The following is a 16,448-nucleotide window of genomic DNA, read 5'->3' as shown; positions in this document are numbered from 1 at the left end:
CATCGAGCATTCATAACCTTGAGACTTAACGGCTGCCAGTGCTTGGACGTGGCCGTGGCACTTCCACCTTGAGAAATGTTCAGCAAGGAAATGCCTCTCTTCTTCCCTCCTTCCATTTCTTGTCCTCCTTCCCCCAATCCCGTTCCCACTCTTACCCTACTTGAGAAATTTAGGCAGAGAGAAAGTCCCCCCTTTGGCCCTGATGGTTACCATAAGCACCTAATAACACCACATCTGTGCTCAACGATATGGATGTAGTGTTTCTAACAGGTGACATTGACTGAAATGTACATTTCGTCTGCCTCGGAGGTTTTTATCTTTTTCAGATTCATTTTGCCTTCCAAGAGGGAGGGGGTGTTGTTCTTGGAATTCACAGGGCAGGTGGAAGGCAGGGTCTGTGACGTGCTCTGCAGAGCTGTTTCCTGTTTCTTCCTCGACTTGCTGGTAGCCTTCTCATTCCCTGATCCTTCTCGCTCATTGATCTTCTACTTGCTGCTTTTTTATTATCCTCGGGGTTTTATATTCCTTAGTCACTCCACCGGTTTATAAACCATGTCAACAAGACGATTTTATCTTAGTTTATTCATCTCATGTTGACTTCCCACACTAGGTTCTTCAGTAGACTGTTCCAGAACGCCATCGTTCACCCCTTTGACAAGTAACTTTACATCTTGTCATCTTTCCTCTTTGCACCCTCAGATTATTTTTGCCTCTTAGCTTTTCTGAAAAAGTTTCTCTTCCTGCGAGACGTCAAGAGGCCTCCTTATATACGGTCATCACAGGCTCTAAGACGGGTCTTGGGTGTGTTACAGCTTTGGCTTCTCAGGCGTTTCTGGATGCCTGCTGTGACGTGGGCACTGCGTGGGTCACCGGGATGGAGAGACTGAGACCTAGTCTTTCTCCTCAAAGTGTGCTCATGTCCTCAGAAGAAAATGAAGCCCCTGGCTCTGAATGTGCCATCTGGCTGGGCAATTCCGTCATCGTGGAGTCTTACATCACAGCCGTGGGTGACCGTTCGGTCCCATGCTGTTCTTTGTGCGTGCCCATGTGTGTGTGCGCACGCGCGCGTGGGTACGGTTTTGATTGGCGTTCTTAAAAAATAATGACCTTCTTGGTGGAGTTAATTTATGGATTCATAGAGTTTGCAAATAGGAAGACCTTTAAAGATGACATCATTTAGTCATGGGTCTCACAGGTGAGGAAACGGCCTCTGCAGGTTCCGGGACCGCTGTCATGTCACACAGCTAGTGGCAAAGCTGGGCGAGGAGCCAGGTTTCTGATTTCTAGTCCAGCATTTTTCTGTCCAAGTTGACTGTTGAAATTTTTTCCAATTCCAAATACTTTGACTAAGGTGTGATTCCCAGTTTCATTAAAAAAAAAAACCAGGTAGTATTTCTCTGGTATGGGGAGTAATTGCTGAAGAATTTTGCAGTTGAAGCCAATGACTGTGGACCAAGTACCTCCCGCGTGGGCACACAAACCAAGTGTCTGACATTTACCTCCCTCCTTAAAGACCTTGAGATGGAGTTGAATTTGTGAAAAAGTAACTGAACCAAAACTTTCTTTTTTCTTTCTGTGCTGTTTTTCTTTAGATCTTGTGCCTCACCCCCACTTCAAAAAATCTTTTTTTCCCCCAGATTTGTTGAGAAATAATTGCCATACATTAAAGTTGAAGGTGTACAGCATGATGGTTTGATTTACGTGTATGGTGAAATGATTACCACAGAAAGATCAGTTGACATCCATCTCCTCATATAGATATAAATAAAAAAAGAAAGAAGAAAAGAAGAAGAAAGTTCTTGTGATGAGAACTACTAGGGTTAATGCTTACGTACCTGTCGTTGCTGACTAAAATCATCATGTTGTACATTACATCACTAGTGCTGATTTATTTTACTGCTGGAAGTTTGTACCTGTTGACCACCTTCCCTCTCCCTCCTCCCTCCACCTCTGGTAACCACAAGTCTGATCTCTTTCTGTGAGATTAGGGTTTTTTTGTTTTTTTAAAGATTCCACATATAAATGAGATCATACAGTATGTGTTTCTCTGTCTGACTCATTTCGTGTAGCATAATGCCTTCAAAGTCCATCCATGTTGCATATTAAAAAAACCTCTTCTTTTCACTTAGTACTATTGGACAAACATATTGGTCTTTAATTATGTACAAGTTGTGAGTGTTAGGGTGCAGAGTAAATCTTAGCCTCTGGTGGCCGGGCCCCCTGTGGGCTGGGGATCCGCTGACAAACCATCCAACGCACATGTGCTGATTCTTACCCAGACCAGTTTTGCTCCCCAGGAGACATTAGGCAATGCCTGGAAATGTTTGTCACTGTCACAACTTGGAGGCGCGGGGGGCGGTGTCACTGGCATCCTGCTGAGAAGAGGCTGGAGATGACGTTCAACATCCTACAATTCACAGGCCTGACCCCACAACAAAGAATTACATATCTGACCTCAATGTCAGCAGTGTCAAGGTTGGGAAACCGAGGGATAGGGTGATAATAGCTATATTCAAAACAGCTACCATGTTTTTAGTGTTTTCTGTGCCTGGTACCGTCCCGTGGTAGAGGGGTGTGTGCATTACTCTGAGCCCTAGTTTGGTTCAGGGGTCTGAGTTGAATCCTAAGGACAGGAAGAGGAAGGGGAGGGGACAGCAGACGGGTGGGCATCCACCTGGCGGTGGCAGGGACATCTGGGGAACTGCAGATTGTTCACTGTGGCTAAAGTTGATGAAGGAAGGACGTCAGGAGTATGTGGAGTGGCAAAGTGGAAGCCAGAAAGGGGGGAGCTTTGTATGCCATGCTGTGGCATTTGGTATTTATTTAAAGGCTGTAGGAAACCAGAGAGGTTTGAAGGGGCAGGTTATGTGTTCAGATTTGTCTTTTGGAAGGGTAGCTTCAGTGTTTCAAGGAGAACTAATTGGAAGGAGACAACCAGAGATAAGGAGCTGATTCAGAGGCTGTTGCTGTCGTCAGGTAAGAAATGAGCCAGGGAAGTGACAGCTATGGGAAAGTAGCTGAATTTCAGAGACATTGAAGCTGTTGAATCTGTTGTTTGGGGAACTGGGGGAGGGAGGAGCCTGAGTCGGGTCATTTATTTCTGCTTTTGGGCAAGCATAGATAGAACCCATGTACCCCTTCTGAAAGGAGACGTGCAATTTTCATCGACAGTCAGTGCATGTGGCAGCAAGCACAGCATCTTTAGGGATGTCTGTCCTTCCCATCAGCTCGGGATGATGTAGCTCCTTATGGTACCAAGGGTAAGCCTCCCCTTCCAGCACATCCAGCATGCAAAGATGGAGACAGAACTGGGCCGCCGCAGTGAAAACTTCTTCCTGGAAGGACAGGAGAATGGAAGTACTCAGTAGCTATATCAGGCTGGAGGACAGTAACAGGACCCCTGCGCACTGGCCGCAGAATGAACTCCCTGGTTGGCCAGCTTGGCTGCTTTTGGTTTTGTTCTGAGAGAATCTCTTGTCCATTGTCCTTTGTAGCTCATCTGGGAGGGTGCATGGTTCACATTTCAGCTCCGATGTCACCTCCCAGGAGAACTTTTCCCTGCTGTCCCGATATGAAGCAGGCGTCCAGTTCTTAATTGTCGTAGCTCTCGGCAGGGCGTGCGTCACTTGCAACTATCTAGTTCCTTTACTTATTTTACTTTTTCTGCTCCTCTTCCCCTGGAATGTCAGGTCATGAGGGTGGGAGGGGCCTTGGCTAATGTGTTACTTTGAATTGTTGATACCAGGAATAATGTGTAGCTCAGTGTATTTTTTGAAAGAACGAATAAATGAAATATGTACAGAATGCTGAAGGAGAAACAGGCTCTTTTTTTTCCCCCCCCAAATTTTGGTCGGGGAGAGGAAGATGAATTCAGTCTTGGATGTGATGAGTTTTAGGAATGTTTAAGTACAGGTGTCCAATAGGCCAAACATCACAAGTCTGAAGCTCAGGAGGGACGTTATAGTAAAGGTAGCTAATGTTTCCTCAGCCCTTCCTTTGTGCAAGGCATGTCCTAAGCACTTCACTGCTCTTAGTAAAGTGGAGCCATAGGTCTGCAGAGGCAGAAGTTGAAACTGTGGAGTGGTTCAGAACATGTGCATGAGAAAAAAGAAGGGACACAGTCCCGGGGAAACACCAGATATAAGAGGTGAGCAAAGAAGGAGGCACCTCTAGGAAGATGCAACCCAGAGGCAGGGGAACTCTGGAAGAGTGTGGCATCTAGGAATCCAGGGAGGTGGTGCAGGGAGGAGGGCTTAGCGGATGTCTCAGAGGGATCTGAAAAGTGTCTGTTGACCTCAGCCTCAAAGAAATGACGCTGGTAGGAGCTGTTTCCGGAAACCCTGGGGAAGGAGATAGGTTGAAGTTTTGAAAACTTAGAGTTGACAGTGTGGGAAAGAGCTGGCAGAGAGGAGGAGTTCGAACACGCGGTGAAGGGAGAGAATTGTTCCTGTGTGATTCCTGGGCAGGTGGGAGTTGACGGCAACCAGAGCCTTGGTGGTGGGATGTTCTCAGCGGGAGCTCTTAGTTGGTTTCTTTCATTTCCCATGGACCTTCTGATTTTTCTTGTTCTGTCATTTTCCCAGTAAGGCCCTACTGGCTGCCACGTTGCTTTCCTGGTCATGTTGCAGTGGGGCCTGGTTGGCCATGGCTACCGACTCAGCTACCGTCAGCCACAAGGGCAGAGGTTCTATAGGGAGTTCCTGTGCTTAACTTCTTTCCCCAGATTCAGCCATTAGTTTTGTATTTACCTGAGTTACTGTGGTTTCACATGATTGCATTTTAATTTATTTCCACTAAGCCAGGTTGCATGAATGTCATCTTTCACAAGTAGTCAGGCTAGTGGCCATTGAAATTGGTTCAGTAATGTCCATAACTGGACATTTAATAGCAAAACTTAAATTACATACATAACTTAAGAATTTAGAAATTTGTGTAAACTTCCCCCTCTCACCCCCCGCCAGGGTCAGGAATTAGGTCTCCAGTTGGGCAGGTAAAGATGGAGTTTTTAGATTACACTGTTCAAATAGAAGTATGCCTTAGTTTTGTGAGACATGGATTCTAGAATGTCTCACCTTGCTTGAGATTTTTCTGAATTTATATCTGGCTTTAACATGCCTGTAGATAATGGAGTGAAATAGTAGAGAAAAATGTGAACAAACTATATGATGATAGCATGGGGAAAATGTACAAAAATGGTTATCTGTAGGTTTTCTTTTAAAACTAGTCTACTTCATCAAAAGTAATGAGTTGTGCTGCTAGCACAGTGTAGCATTTAGTGGAGATGTCTTGATCAGACATCTGATTCTTGCTAAAACAAAATGGACTGCAGATCCGAGAGGGGCTGGCTGGGGAGAAGAGTGACTCAGGAGGAGAGGTGTAGTTGTGCAGGCTCCCACAAGATGGTGAAATTTGGTACTCGAATTTTCAGTGACACCCTTGAGTATGTGACAGAGAGAGAGGCATTTAGCTCCTTCAAAGATTAAACCTTTTGACGTCTCTTAGCTTTTTGTTGTGTGGACTTCTTTATACTCTTAAAATTTATTGAAGACTCCACAGAGCTTTAGTTTATTTCTGGTATATTGGTTTTTTTTTGTTTTTTTTTTTTTTTTACTGTAGTAGAAGTTAAAACTGAAAATTTTACCATATTAACTCATTTAAAAATACCGATAAGAAATTCATTAACGCTTACATCAATAGCTTATTTTTTATGAGGAATAACAATGTAAAAAAGTTGCGAAAAATGGCATTGCTATGCATTTTTGTCAGTTTAGCTAGTATCTGACTTAATCAAAGACGGCTGGATTCTCAAATCTGTTTCTACATCCAGTCTTTCATTTGGAATATTACATCTTAATTCATGAGAGAACGAGAGTGAAAAAGGCAAATGATGTCTTAGTACTTCTAAGAAAATAATTTTGAGCTTATGGACCTCTGAAAGGGTTTTAGAGACTGCCTGGGGTGGAGTCAGGGAGTAGGGTGTTGGTCCTGGATGAAGCTTTGAGAATTACTGGGCTAAAAACTATGCATTTCTTGAGGGCAGAGACCATCACCTTGGTTTCCTCTTTTCTGTTCCTTAGGGGCTGGTAAACTATTCTTTATGTTGACTCCTTCAATATGTTTGCTGATTCAAACCACCCCTATAAAATTCCCGGGGAAGGAACCATCCTGTGAATCAGGACTGAACTTCCTTTTCAGAATGCCCTGGTGCTTGACTAGTCATGCTGTAAGAGGATCGATCCAGGTCCTTTGACTCAGCAGCCACAGAGGTGCCACTGGACTCTCTTCACTGTCTGATGACGTTGTAGACTGGGTACAAGTCAAGCTGAGGAGTGTAGGAGAACAATACACCCTTTCCAGTGTGATGAATTCTAGGAAGTCTTGGAGGTTGCTGGGAGAAGGAAGCGAGAATTGTTTCCTAGAGACAGAATGGCAAAGTCTTCAGAAGTCTTGGGGGGCCTCGCTGGCACACGGGATCCTGTCTGCTCTCCAGGAGGCATCTGTGCTCTCCAGTTCGCATCTGCACCACGGCGATGGCAGGTGGCCTGGAGAGTGAGTGGGAAGCAGTCTTCAGCTCTCCGAGTAACAGCACTTTGATTTGCCAAATGTGATGTTTATGTTCTCTAAATTTCTAGTAGGAATATGCAGACTTAGACTGAAAATATGCATCCTGTTAGTGTAAAGTTTTCAGACTTGAAAAAATGTAGGTAAACAATATCGAAAGGTATCTTAAAGTGTATGTGGTAAATGTTGCATAAAACAAGCATTATACAACTTACAGTGTTTACGTTGGGGCAGATTTATCAGCTACATCAGGAAAGATCCTCATGAATATAGTAGCATAAAAGTAGCTGCCTTTGCATTTGACTTGCAAAGAAATGGAAGCCAAAGCATTTGAAAACAGCATGATGTTGTCTGCTTTATCTAAATGAGTAGTGGCATTTTCTAACTGCTTGCCTCTTGGGCACATAAATCATCATGGTACATTCTTACTAATAGTCTCTGAACTTCTTTCTCTGTCCTTTTCTTCCGGGCCGTATATTGCTGCCTTTAGCGCTTCAGCATGGAAGGGATCTCAAATGTCATTCAGAATGGCCTCCGCCACACCTTTGGAAATTCAGGTGGAGAGAAACAGGTGCTCGGTTATCCTTATTTTCCTCATTCTCTGCTTTTTCATTCTCTGCGTAAGTGAAGGTCCTGAAAACTGGCAGTTTCACTAATTTACTGAGACTATTGCTTAAAAGAGGGAAACAGAAGTTCATTATATTTATAGCCTTGATAATGCATAGAATTTCCCTTTAAAAAAGCATTTTTCAAAGTGCACAACAGACTAAATGCATTCTTAATACATGTTTTAGAGCTCTGTATTTCACCCTTATCTTTAAACAAGTCAATATTAACATATTGACTTAATGAATTGCATGTACAGAATATAAATTGTAAAAATAACTAAACTAGAATGTGCTACTCTAACTCTAAAAGTCTGAGAAACAAACTCATTTTGGGGGGAAGAATGCCAGATGTTGGTCTCTTTTAGACTAGAGTTCTATAGAGTACACCTTACCTATTTTTAAATGAAATTTATGTGTTTTGAAGGTGAATCATGTGGTCAGCAAACTCAGTTGTCTGCTGAATGAGGCACGAGACATTACTTATACAGAATCATACATGGGTATAAACATACAGTCAAATGTGTAGCAGTTTACTTTTTATTAACATTTTTTGAATAATTTAGGGAGTGTCACGGACGGGACAAGCACATCTACATTGAGTGTGCTTACAATTACTGTTCACAACTTGAAACTTTCACTTCAAAAAGAAAACTCTTCAATTTAGTTCTTATGTGAGGACTGGGAGAGTGTGCAGAGTGTAGCTGGCGGGCACCTAACCAGCAGAAGGCATTTGAGCCTAGGTTTTTACTGCAGGTGGTTCTGTGTTACTCAAGAAGGGAAAAAATTGACATTAAATGATCCTTCACACTGATATTTGCAGCTCATAAGTGAGCTCCATGAAGGTTGAGTTTTTATTTTATTCTGGTGCCTCTCACCTCTCTCAAGTCCACAGGATAGCAGAATATCTTCCAAACTGACCCAGCACGCGGGAGCGGGGCGGGAAGGTCTGGACGTGTGGCCAGGCAGCGTGCGTGCCAAGACGTGGCTGCCTGATACTTCTCCGGGTTGCCCGACGGGCGTGCTATCAGCGGGGCCCCAGGAGGGCTCGTTAGTGGCATCTTGGGTATTCTTGACAAAGAAACCTACTCAGTTATACAAATGGCATCACCGTGGAGAAGCTCACACCAAAAAGAAGGTGGAACTTAAGTTTCCTAAAGATTGAACAGTTCATTGGAACCAGTTATTGTTGAGCTATTCTGGTTTTTTTTTTTTTTTTTGAGTGGGATGAAATTACTCCAAGCAGATGAGGAACAGAGCTGAGATCAGGGCAGGGGCTAAGTAATGGGTGGGTCCGGAGAGATGCCAAGTGACATCCAGTCATCTCTAGATAAGCATGTGCCGGCTGCACTGAACTCTACATTTTTTGATGGAGTGGCCAGAATAGGAGAATCTGGACAATAATTTTTAGGTTATGCTTTCATGAGACATAGTTATAGAACATAACTGTTGCTTTTGAACATTTACAGTAGCAAACTAGGCAGTTTGTCTCAATATCAGACATGAATTTTCATCAATAGGCCATTCTCTCCTTTCACTTTCTCCTTTCCTTTAATACCTTTAAACATTTATAACTACTTAACACAATAATTTAAAATCATAACAGTAATACACCTCTAAAATCATTTAGGTAAGTGTCTTTGTTAGCTTCAGGAGAAGGCTGGTCTGCATTTTTAAAGTTATCAAGTTACTCATATGACTATTTTATTCAACCAGAAAAAAGTGATCTGAAACAGAACTATTTGACTGTGGGGAACTGTTTTGTTATGCAGAATGGTTGTTTTTAGTTTAAATTACCGTTTTTAAAATGTGTTGAAATATGCAAGGAGGTTAGATAAGGCTTCACTTTAAAAATGAACAAATTGGACAGATAACACTCAGACCTACTCCTGTGAAATTTTCAATAACTGAAAGGCGAAAAAATGGATATTTATGTAAACACTGGGCTTGTATGAAATAGTGGTGGGCAAAGCAGTGAGCTCCAATTGAGATAGTAAGATACCTGTGTTCATTATGAAGTGACTCATGTCACCTTGTAAAACAGACCTAGTAACTATCAGATTTTTGCAGAAAAGGTAATTCAGATTTAAGTGACTTTTTTTTTTTTTTTAACTTGACAGTACTTGACAACGGTCATTCCTTATGAGAAAAAAAACGGACCACCATCTGTTGAGGACCTTCAAATATTAACGAAAAGTAAGCAAAGACAAAAGTAAACTGTTAACTTTATTTACTTTTGCTGATCCTAAATACTAATTTTAGTTGGCTGGGTTTGTTGCTGTTATTGTGTTGTTTTTGTCAATTTAGGATAGTAAATAATGTCATAATTTGTTCTTTTGGGAATGAAACCATAAATGGCAGTGACAACAAACACAACACTAAATCTGTGTTGATTTTATTTTTTTCTGTTTTTCAAAAGGTAAAAAAAAAAGAAAAATTACAAGTTGAAATCTTGGGGGGAAAAATGTAACTTAATTTTCCATCACCTCTTTATTGATAAATGGTTATGTTCTTAAACATAAAGTTCCTTGTGGATCTTGTATCAGTATGACTGTCAGTAACTCAATAGGAGAGATTTAGGAGCAGTATGGCCTGAAACACTGCTTTCTTAGGAACTTAGACCTGCCAGGTAGGTAGCTACAGGTAGAACATAAATTGATAGTAGTATTTTAAGAACATTCATTCGGTAAATATTTAATGAAGGCCTACTCTGTGCCAGGCCACGTCCTGGGCACTTGGGATACTTCTGTGAACAAAGCAGACAAAAATAACTTCACTTTCAAAGGGCTTGCATTTCAAAATAATTTGCTGGACTTCAGAGACATTCAATATAATATATATTTGTGATAGCCAGAACGGAGCCCTGGATTCCGATTCTGTCCCTCTTGTTTACAGGGATGTACTTGGAAGTCATTTACCCTCTTGTGGTCACAGTGAAAAGTGAGGATGAGAATATTTGTTCTGTTTACCTCATAGTAAATAAATTAATGTATGTGTGATTTGGGGTGAGCCAGTCACTCAGCCTTGTCTTTTTTTTGAAGGGATTGAATTTGCTGATCTTTCTGATTGTAACTATTTGTGATAAGTATTAATTAAAGAGAGCTGAATGAGCATCACGTGAGTGGGTGTTGATGCTGATACCGATTTTGGAAATCGAAAGCGTGGAGGCGTGGGTCAGGGAGCACGAGGAAAGTGTGTCCTGTTTGCAAGCTGCCTGCCTGCTCACCTGAGGCTTTTATTTTTTTCTCTGGGGAACAGTACTTTTTGAAACATTTTATACTTAACGCAATGCCAGCCTGTCTAAAATAAGGAATGAAGAGATTAACTGGGAGGTCAGCCCTCTGCTTTTCAGAAAGAACTCATGAAGTTGAGTGTCCAAGATCACACAGGGGAATGGTCAGCTCCAGGGCTGCATCTCGTAATTCTCAGTCCATCGTTCTTTTTAATGCTGGCTTTTGGTATGTGATTTTATGAAGAACTGAAAACGAATCTAAAACACGACTGGAAGCAGAAATACCAAACATAGTAGCCCTCTAAGAAGGGGTCGTAAATATTGCCTAGAAGCCAGGAATTACTCAGGGACCTCAGCTTTTCCGATCAAGGACAAACCTGTCCTTAGCCGAACCAAAGTCATAATGGTTCCCACATCAAAACGCCCTCGGCCGGTTCTTAGACAATGTCTTCGTAGACTGACACAGTTTGGAATTTTGGGGTGCACACGTGTAGGATGTGTAAACGTGTGAATTTTGGGGTGAGCACACGTGTAGGGTGTGTGAACGTGTGTCCCAGTTAATTTAGTTGTGAGGATGGGATCATTGTGAAGGCATTAGGTGGAAGGATGACCTTTACTTTGGAAGTTTAAGAAAAAGTGGTTATCTCCTGAAAACTTTGGGGAGAATCTGAGCCACCCGTACCTACAGATGTTAGCCAGCAGGGAAGCCCCGTGGAGACGGTCAGCGTTCAGATATGCTTTCCTTGTAAGAGCTATTGGAGGTGTAATAATGATAGGAATGAGAATTCGTGTACTAGTAGTTGTGTTAATAAGGATGGTAATGCTTCCGTAGCATACATTATGTGCCAGGCAGTGTTTTAAGTCCTTTACATCTGAATTAGTAACTTAATACTCACAACAAACCTTTGTGTGACACATCTAATGATTATTCTCATTTTACAGATGAGGAACAGGGTGCCCTGAGCGGTTAAGTAACGTGCTCAAAGTCCCACTGCCAGGAGGCGGCAGGGCCGGGGTTTACATGCAGGAAGGCTGGTTTGACAGTTAGGCTAGGCCGCCTTGTCTACGTCCGGGGGAAGTAGTTGGGGCCTTTCCCCAGGATGCTCTGGAGAGAGCTTGCGCTGGCAGCCACTGGGAGACGGCAGTGTTCCTTGTGAGAGCTTCTGGACCTGGGTGGTCTGGGTGTTTTTAAACCGCTGCTAACAGGAGCTGTGTTTTCTGTTTTGTCTTTGCTTGGAGATCAAATTGTCAGAGATTCTCTTTAGGGTGAGGCTACATTGCCCAGGTTCCTCCGGAGTATCAGGAGCAGGCAGCCTGCCAGGCAGCTTGTTTCATGGAAGTCTGTTCTTCATTTTGGTTTTTTCCTTAAGTTTCCAAGAAGGTTGACAGATTGCTCCTTGGAGAGTGTATAGCTAACTCTTCATTTACCTGAAAATGTCTCCAGCTCATGAGGGCTGCAGCCCCGGGTCTTCCTGTTCCCCTGAGCTCAGAGAAGTGCGTGTTGTGGTAACCCGCTTGCCAGTATTTGTGGTGACAAAACTGAGGCTGTGTGTAAATAACCCAGTTCCCTCATTCCTGCCTCCACCATTTGGAAATTTTAAACCAGGGAAATAGTGCTGAGGTAGCTGGGGTAGTCTTACCTGATTAAGGACATATTCACCTATAACAGATTCTTGAACATTTGCAGTTTGTGGTCTCTTATCCAGAAAATAATCAGTTCGCATGACTTGGTTATACCACATAATTAATATTAAAGTTACAATGATTGAAATGCCCTGAATTTGAAATTGTTGCCTTTTCTTTCTTATTTTGCAGTTCTTCGTGCCATGAAAGAGGACAGTGAAAAAGTTCCGAGCTTGTTAACTGATTATATACTGAAAGGTGAGCTTTAGAATAGTGTGTGTGCAATAGTTGGGAAGTTTTGATTAGTCGATAAATGCATCGTCTTGCTAATAGATTAAAAAGTAACTGCCATGTGCACAATTTTTATTCCTCTTATTTTGCAGGGTGAGGATAGATAACGTGACTTAGACTCCCAACATTATAAAGCGTGGTTATATACAATGTTATTTTTATTTGAGGTCCTGGGCTGGAAGTAATTTCCAGAGCTAGATTACAAAGATTGAGGAAGGCAGTGGAAGAAGTAGTATGGAGATACTGCTGTAATGATGTGAGTCTCAGGTGTGGACACTGGGAGGGCTTGAGAAAGGTGGCCTCTGCCACCCAGGGGACAAGAGAAGGAGAAGGGTGGATGAAGGAGGGGACAGTCAAATCAGTGAACAATCCCAGAGGGACTATGATCAGGACTAGGGTAAGGGACTGGGAGGGGAGGGAGAAAAGGAAAAAGGACGGACTTTCCATGAAGCCAGGGCAGTGGCAAAATGGGCTGTAAATCTTAGGAGCAAGATCAAGATCGCACAGGCTGGGAGTAGTGATGAAGCAGAGCATTTGAGACTTTAATGAGATCACTTCCTTTGCCGAGGAAAGAACAAAATTTGGATGATAAAAGAGGGACTGAATAATACACGCAAAACTTATAGTTTTCAATGAAATTATTTCTTAAGAAGTGGCAGTTTTTAAGGCGACAAATTTTCAAAGCATCCAAAAACGCATCGTGTAGAGTTTGATACAGGTTTGAGGGCAGACCTCTGGGAACACGCGTGTTCTTGGGTTCTCTTTTCTCCATCAGGAGTTGCTAGCTGGACGGAAGGCTGGGATTTCTGAGACGTGAGATAACGCAGGTGGGGGTGAGGGGGTGCTTTTCTTCAGTCATAAATCCATAGAGGGAATGCTAGTGTAGCCAGGAGCACGAAGGGAATAGTACTAAGGCTCACCTGCAAGAGACCTGACGGGGAGCCAACCACGGGGAGGCTGATGCAGAGAAGGCTAAACTAACAGTACTGTTTTTTTAATAAGCTGTGTTTTTCTGTTGGAGAGCTTTTTCTCCCTATTGCATTATGAAATTAAAAAACAAAAACAAAAAACAAACAACGAACCAAAGAAACCAGAGTTGACATCTTTGTTTGCTTTTGTGTTGTGCTAGCTTTGGTATGAAAGCTGGATTGTTCTGAGGTTTGTTCTTTCTAGATGTGACTCAGGAATGAGATGCACATAAAGAACATGTCTTCATTTTTGATTATGGTGGGTCCCCAGCGCACTGGTATGAGGGCCAGAGATAGTAGAAGCTTCGAAGCATTCGCTAGCTGTTGTATCACTGGGCTGTGTGGAAGCATTTTATGACCCAGAGAACGGAGTGCTCCAGGGGGAAGTGAATTTTACTTTTCTCCCTGAAAACCTGGGACTATCACTGGCCCTGCACCACGTGCCCCGAGGAGGCAGCGCTCCCCCAGCTCGGCTCCCGCCTTCCAGCCCCCGTTCAGCTAGACCGTCCTTGCTGCTGGCGAGTTGCTTGTGTGCACGTGGCGTGGTTTCGTCTTGCTTTGTGTCTTGAGGGCTGGGTGGAAAAGAAGCTGGGGTCCAGACTGAAGGGTGACTCTGGAGCCTGAGGAAACCAAGAGGGGAGTGTAACGCTCTGAGGTGTGGACATGCGTGGGAAGGTGAGGATGGAGGGCAATTTGCATTGCTCTTTTCCACCCATCCTGGAAACCCACAGCCCTTAACTGTTTCTCTTCCTCGGGGCCAGCAGAACACTCTGCCTGGGAAGACGGCACTGCTGGAGGGAGAGCTCCGCTCCTCTCTCGATGGGGCTCTCTCCTTACTGTTTTTAAGGCCAGTGACGATGGCTCAGCTGCAAAAATGTACCACCTTAATTTTAATGGGAAGGTGAGAAGTGAAGGAAGGAAGAAAAGTGGCCTCATTTGGCCAGAGAAAGATGGGACGGATGATGTAGGTTCCTTAAGCTTCTCTTTCTCGCACCTCCTGCTTCATTGCCCTAGAGAGCCCCTGGCCAGCCTGGCCCTACAGCGGCCACACCAAAGGCCAGGAGTGCGTCTCTGGTTGCTGCTCTGTGGATCCCAGAAGGGAAGGAAACCCTTCCTTTGACTTCACCAGGGAAGCTGTTGGCTGTGTTACGAGCCTCGTGGTACAGGGCTGATGACATGGGCTTGTATCTCTAAGCGACATAGCGACCCTAAGAGACATGGCCTTTTGGTATCTCATTTCTGGGCAATTCTAATAACGTGTGTCTTGAGAGAACTTTTCATTGCTGGATATAGCCTTTTAAACCCTTAACAAAATTGCTACTGTAGATCCTTGCATTAATATTTAGTTCTCATTACTTCATGGGGTTTTTATATACATGTGAAATGTATATAAAATGTATTTGCGTGTATGTATATATATATATCATGTGTAAATGCATACAAAATAGACATTTCTATTTACAGGTTCTCTTTTTCTTCCTCTAGTTCTGTGTCCTACATAGGGCAGCATCAAGAACAGCTTTATCTTTCGTGGACTACAAGCTAGACTTCCTGTAGCATTACTCTGAAAGCTGGCTTCCATTACCTTCCTGCTGTGGGACACTCAGGACACCTGAACTTGGGTTTGTGATTCAGTATTACTAGATCATGCCTTCTCCAAGTCTTTATATTAAACCAAGAGAAACATGGCACTATTTTGAATTCTAGATATGGGTTTTTTTGTTAAGTACTAACAATTATAAACTCTTCTACAGCTTTGTAGGGTAAGGGGGAGCAATGTTAATCATGCATGTGCAGTTATATTTTTCATTAACTGGCAGTATGCGCACTAGAGTTTTTATGGCTTTCTAGATCTAAACTGCACTCACTCAAGAACCAGATTAAAGCACTGAGAGATTTATACTATAGCTATTCTTCAGTGATGGCAAGAACCAACACTGATTTTTATAAGAGAATTGTCAGTATAAATATTACCTACCAGTATTGTCCAGAGAGACAGAAACTTAAAACTCGGGCTGTTCTTGGAAGAAAGGAAACCAGAAAACACATTGTTTTGGCTCAATACTTAGTAAACATTGACACAGTTGGAGATGACTGATTTCGACTGAGGTTGCTGTGTGGTTCACAAATCTTAACCATTAAGATGCCATTCACTTTTAGAATCTTATATTGTTTGAGAGGTTTAAATATTTCATTTCACTTGTCTGTGAAGTGTCCTTTGAAAGGAGTTTATATCCTTTGAGGTGCTTAAGAAATTGTATGCTGCAGCATCTCCCATTTCCTGTTACTGTGATACATTCTATTCATGCCTGTGTGTTTTCCTGAAGTACTAATTCTAGAAACAGCTACTCATGGATACATCACTAGTCATGAAACACTTGCCAGTTCCAATCAAGTCAATGCCATCTAATAAATGTTGAAAAAAAAAAAGGTAATAAATGCTTGAGAGCTTTATTTTTCTTTTCAAGTTTTTGGTGTTTTGATGTTTGATTATGGTGCTGGGTTCCTCCCTTTACTGTTCCACGCATTGTCTGTCCATCACTAGGGTGTGGGCTGGTGAAATCTTGAGTAGCCTTGTAATGCTAAGCATGGGCGGGAGAGACTTTTTCCAGATCGTGCTAAGCTGGTGTGGGATGCTGCTGGGGTCCTGTTTTTTCTGGGTCTGAGAGACATTCCCAACAGCCTCGTCTCATTGACAACATAAGTGTAAGTGTAATTCGAGTCTGTATAGAATGTGCTATCAGGGGCTTTAAAAATTCCACGTAAACCTCTGCAGGCGTACGGAGCCGTCCACGTTCCTCACTCTGCTCAGGAACTGGGACACCGGGGCTGCAAAGGCGCTGGCTCAGTTTGGAGTTCAATCAACTTGGCGTTTCAGCCATTCTCTAGGGATCTGGGGAACTTGACCTGGTTCCTCCTTTTGCTAAGTGTCTTACTCTATAGTGAACTTACTTGCCGCTTGCCCTTGAATTGTTGAAGATGGGTATTTATACAGTAATATTAATATTAATAATTTAACCTGCATTTGTAAAAACTGTCTTACATGAAAGAAACATACTTTAGAGGCATATGAAAGTCAGAAAAGATGTTTTTTGAAACTCAACAGTGCTGTTCATAGTTCTTAAAGTTGATGTATCTGAAGTGGATGAAAAAATATTTTTTCCTACC

General features: G+C 42.8%; 1 protein-coding gene across 2 annotated transcripts in view; it reads left to right on the top strand.

Moving 5' to 3' along the window:
• The window catches only part of FEZ2 (fasciculation and elongation protein zeta 2), a 39,143-nt gene extending 23,396 nt beyond the window's left edge, over positions 1-15,747 (top strand). Inside the window, exons 6-9 of one of the 2 annotated variants that reach the window (XM_045504781.2) lie at positions 7,052-7,132; positions 9,287-9,362; positions 12,214-12,279; positions 14,766-15,747. In XM_045504781.2, coding sequence (XP_045360737.2) covers positions 7,052-7,132; positions 9,287-9,362; positions 12,214-12,279; positions 14,766-14,782 — 240 coding nt within the window. In that variant the 3' untranslated portion in view covers positions 14,783-15,747. The remainder of the gene's footprint in view (positions 1-7,051; positions 7,133-9,286; positions 9,363-12,213; positions 12,280-14,765) is intronic. The other variant, XM_074378723.1, reaches the window with a different exon arrangement.
• Positions 15,748-16,448: the final 701 nt, after the last annotated feature.

This window comes from Camelus bactrianus, chromosome 15 (assembly GCF_048773025.1).
Source record: "Camelus bactrianus isolate YW-2024 breed Bactrian camel chromosome 15, ASM4877302v1, whole genome shotgun sequence".
In the NCBI taxonomy this organism is placed as follows: Eukaryota; Metazoa; Chordata; class Mammalia; order Artiodactyla; family Camelidae; genus Camelus; species Camelus bactrianus.
This window is presented reverse-complemented; position numbering and strand designations above follow the sequence as displayed.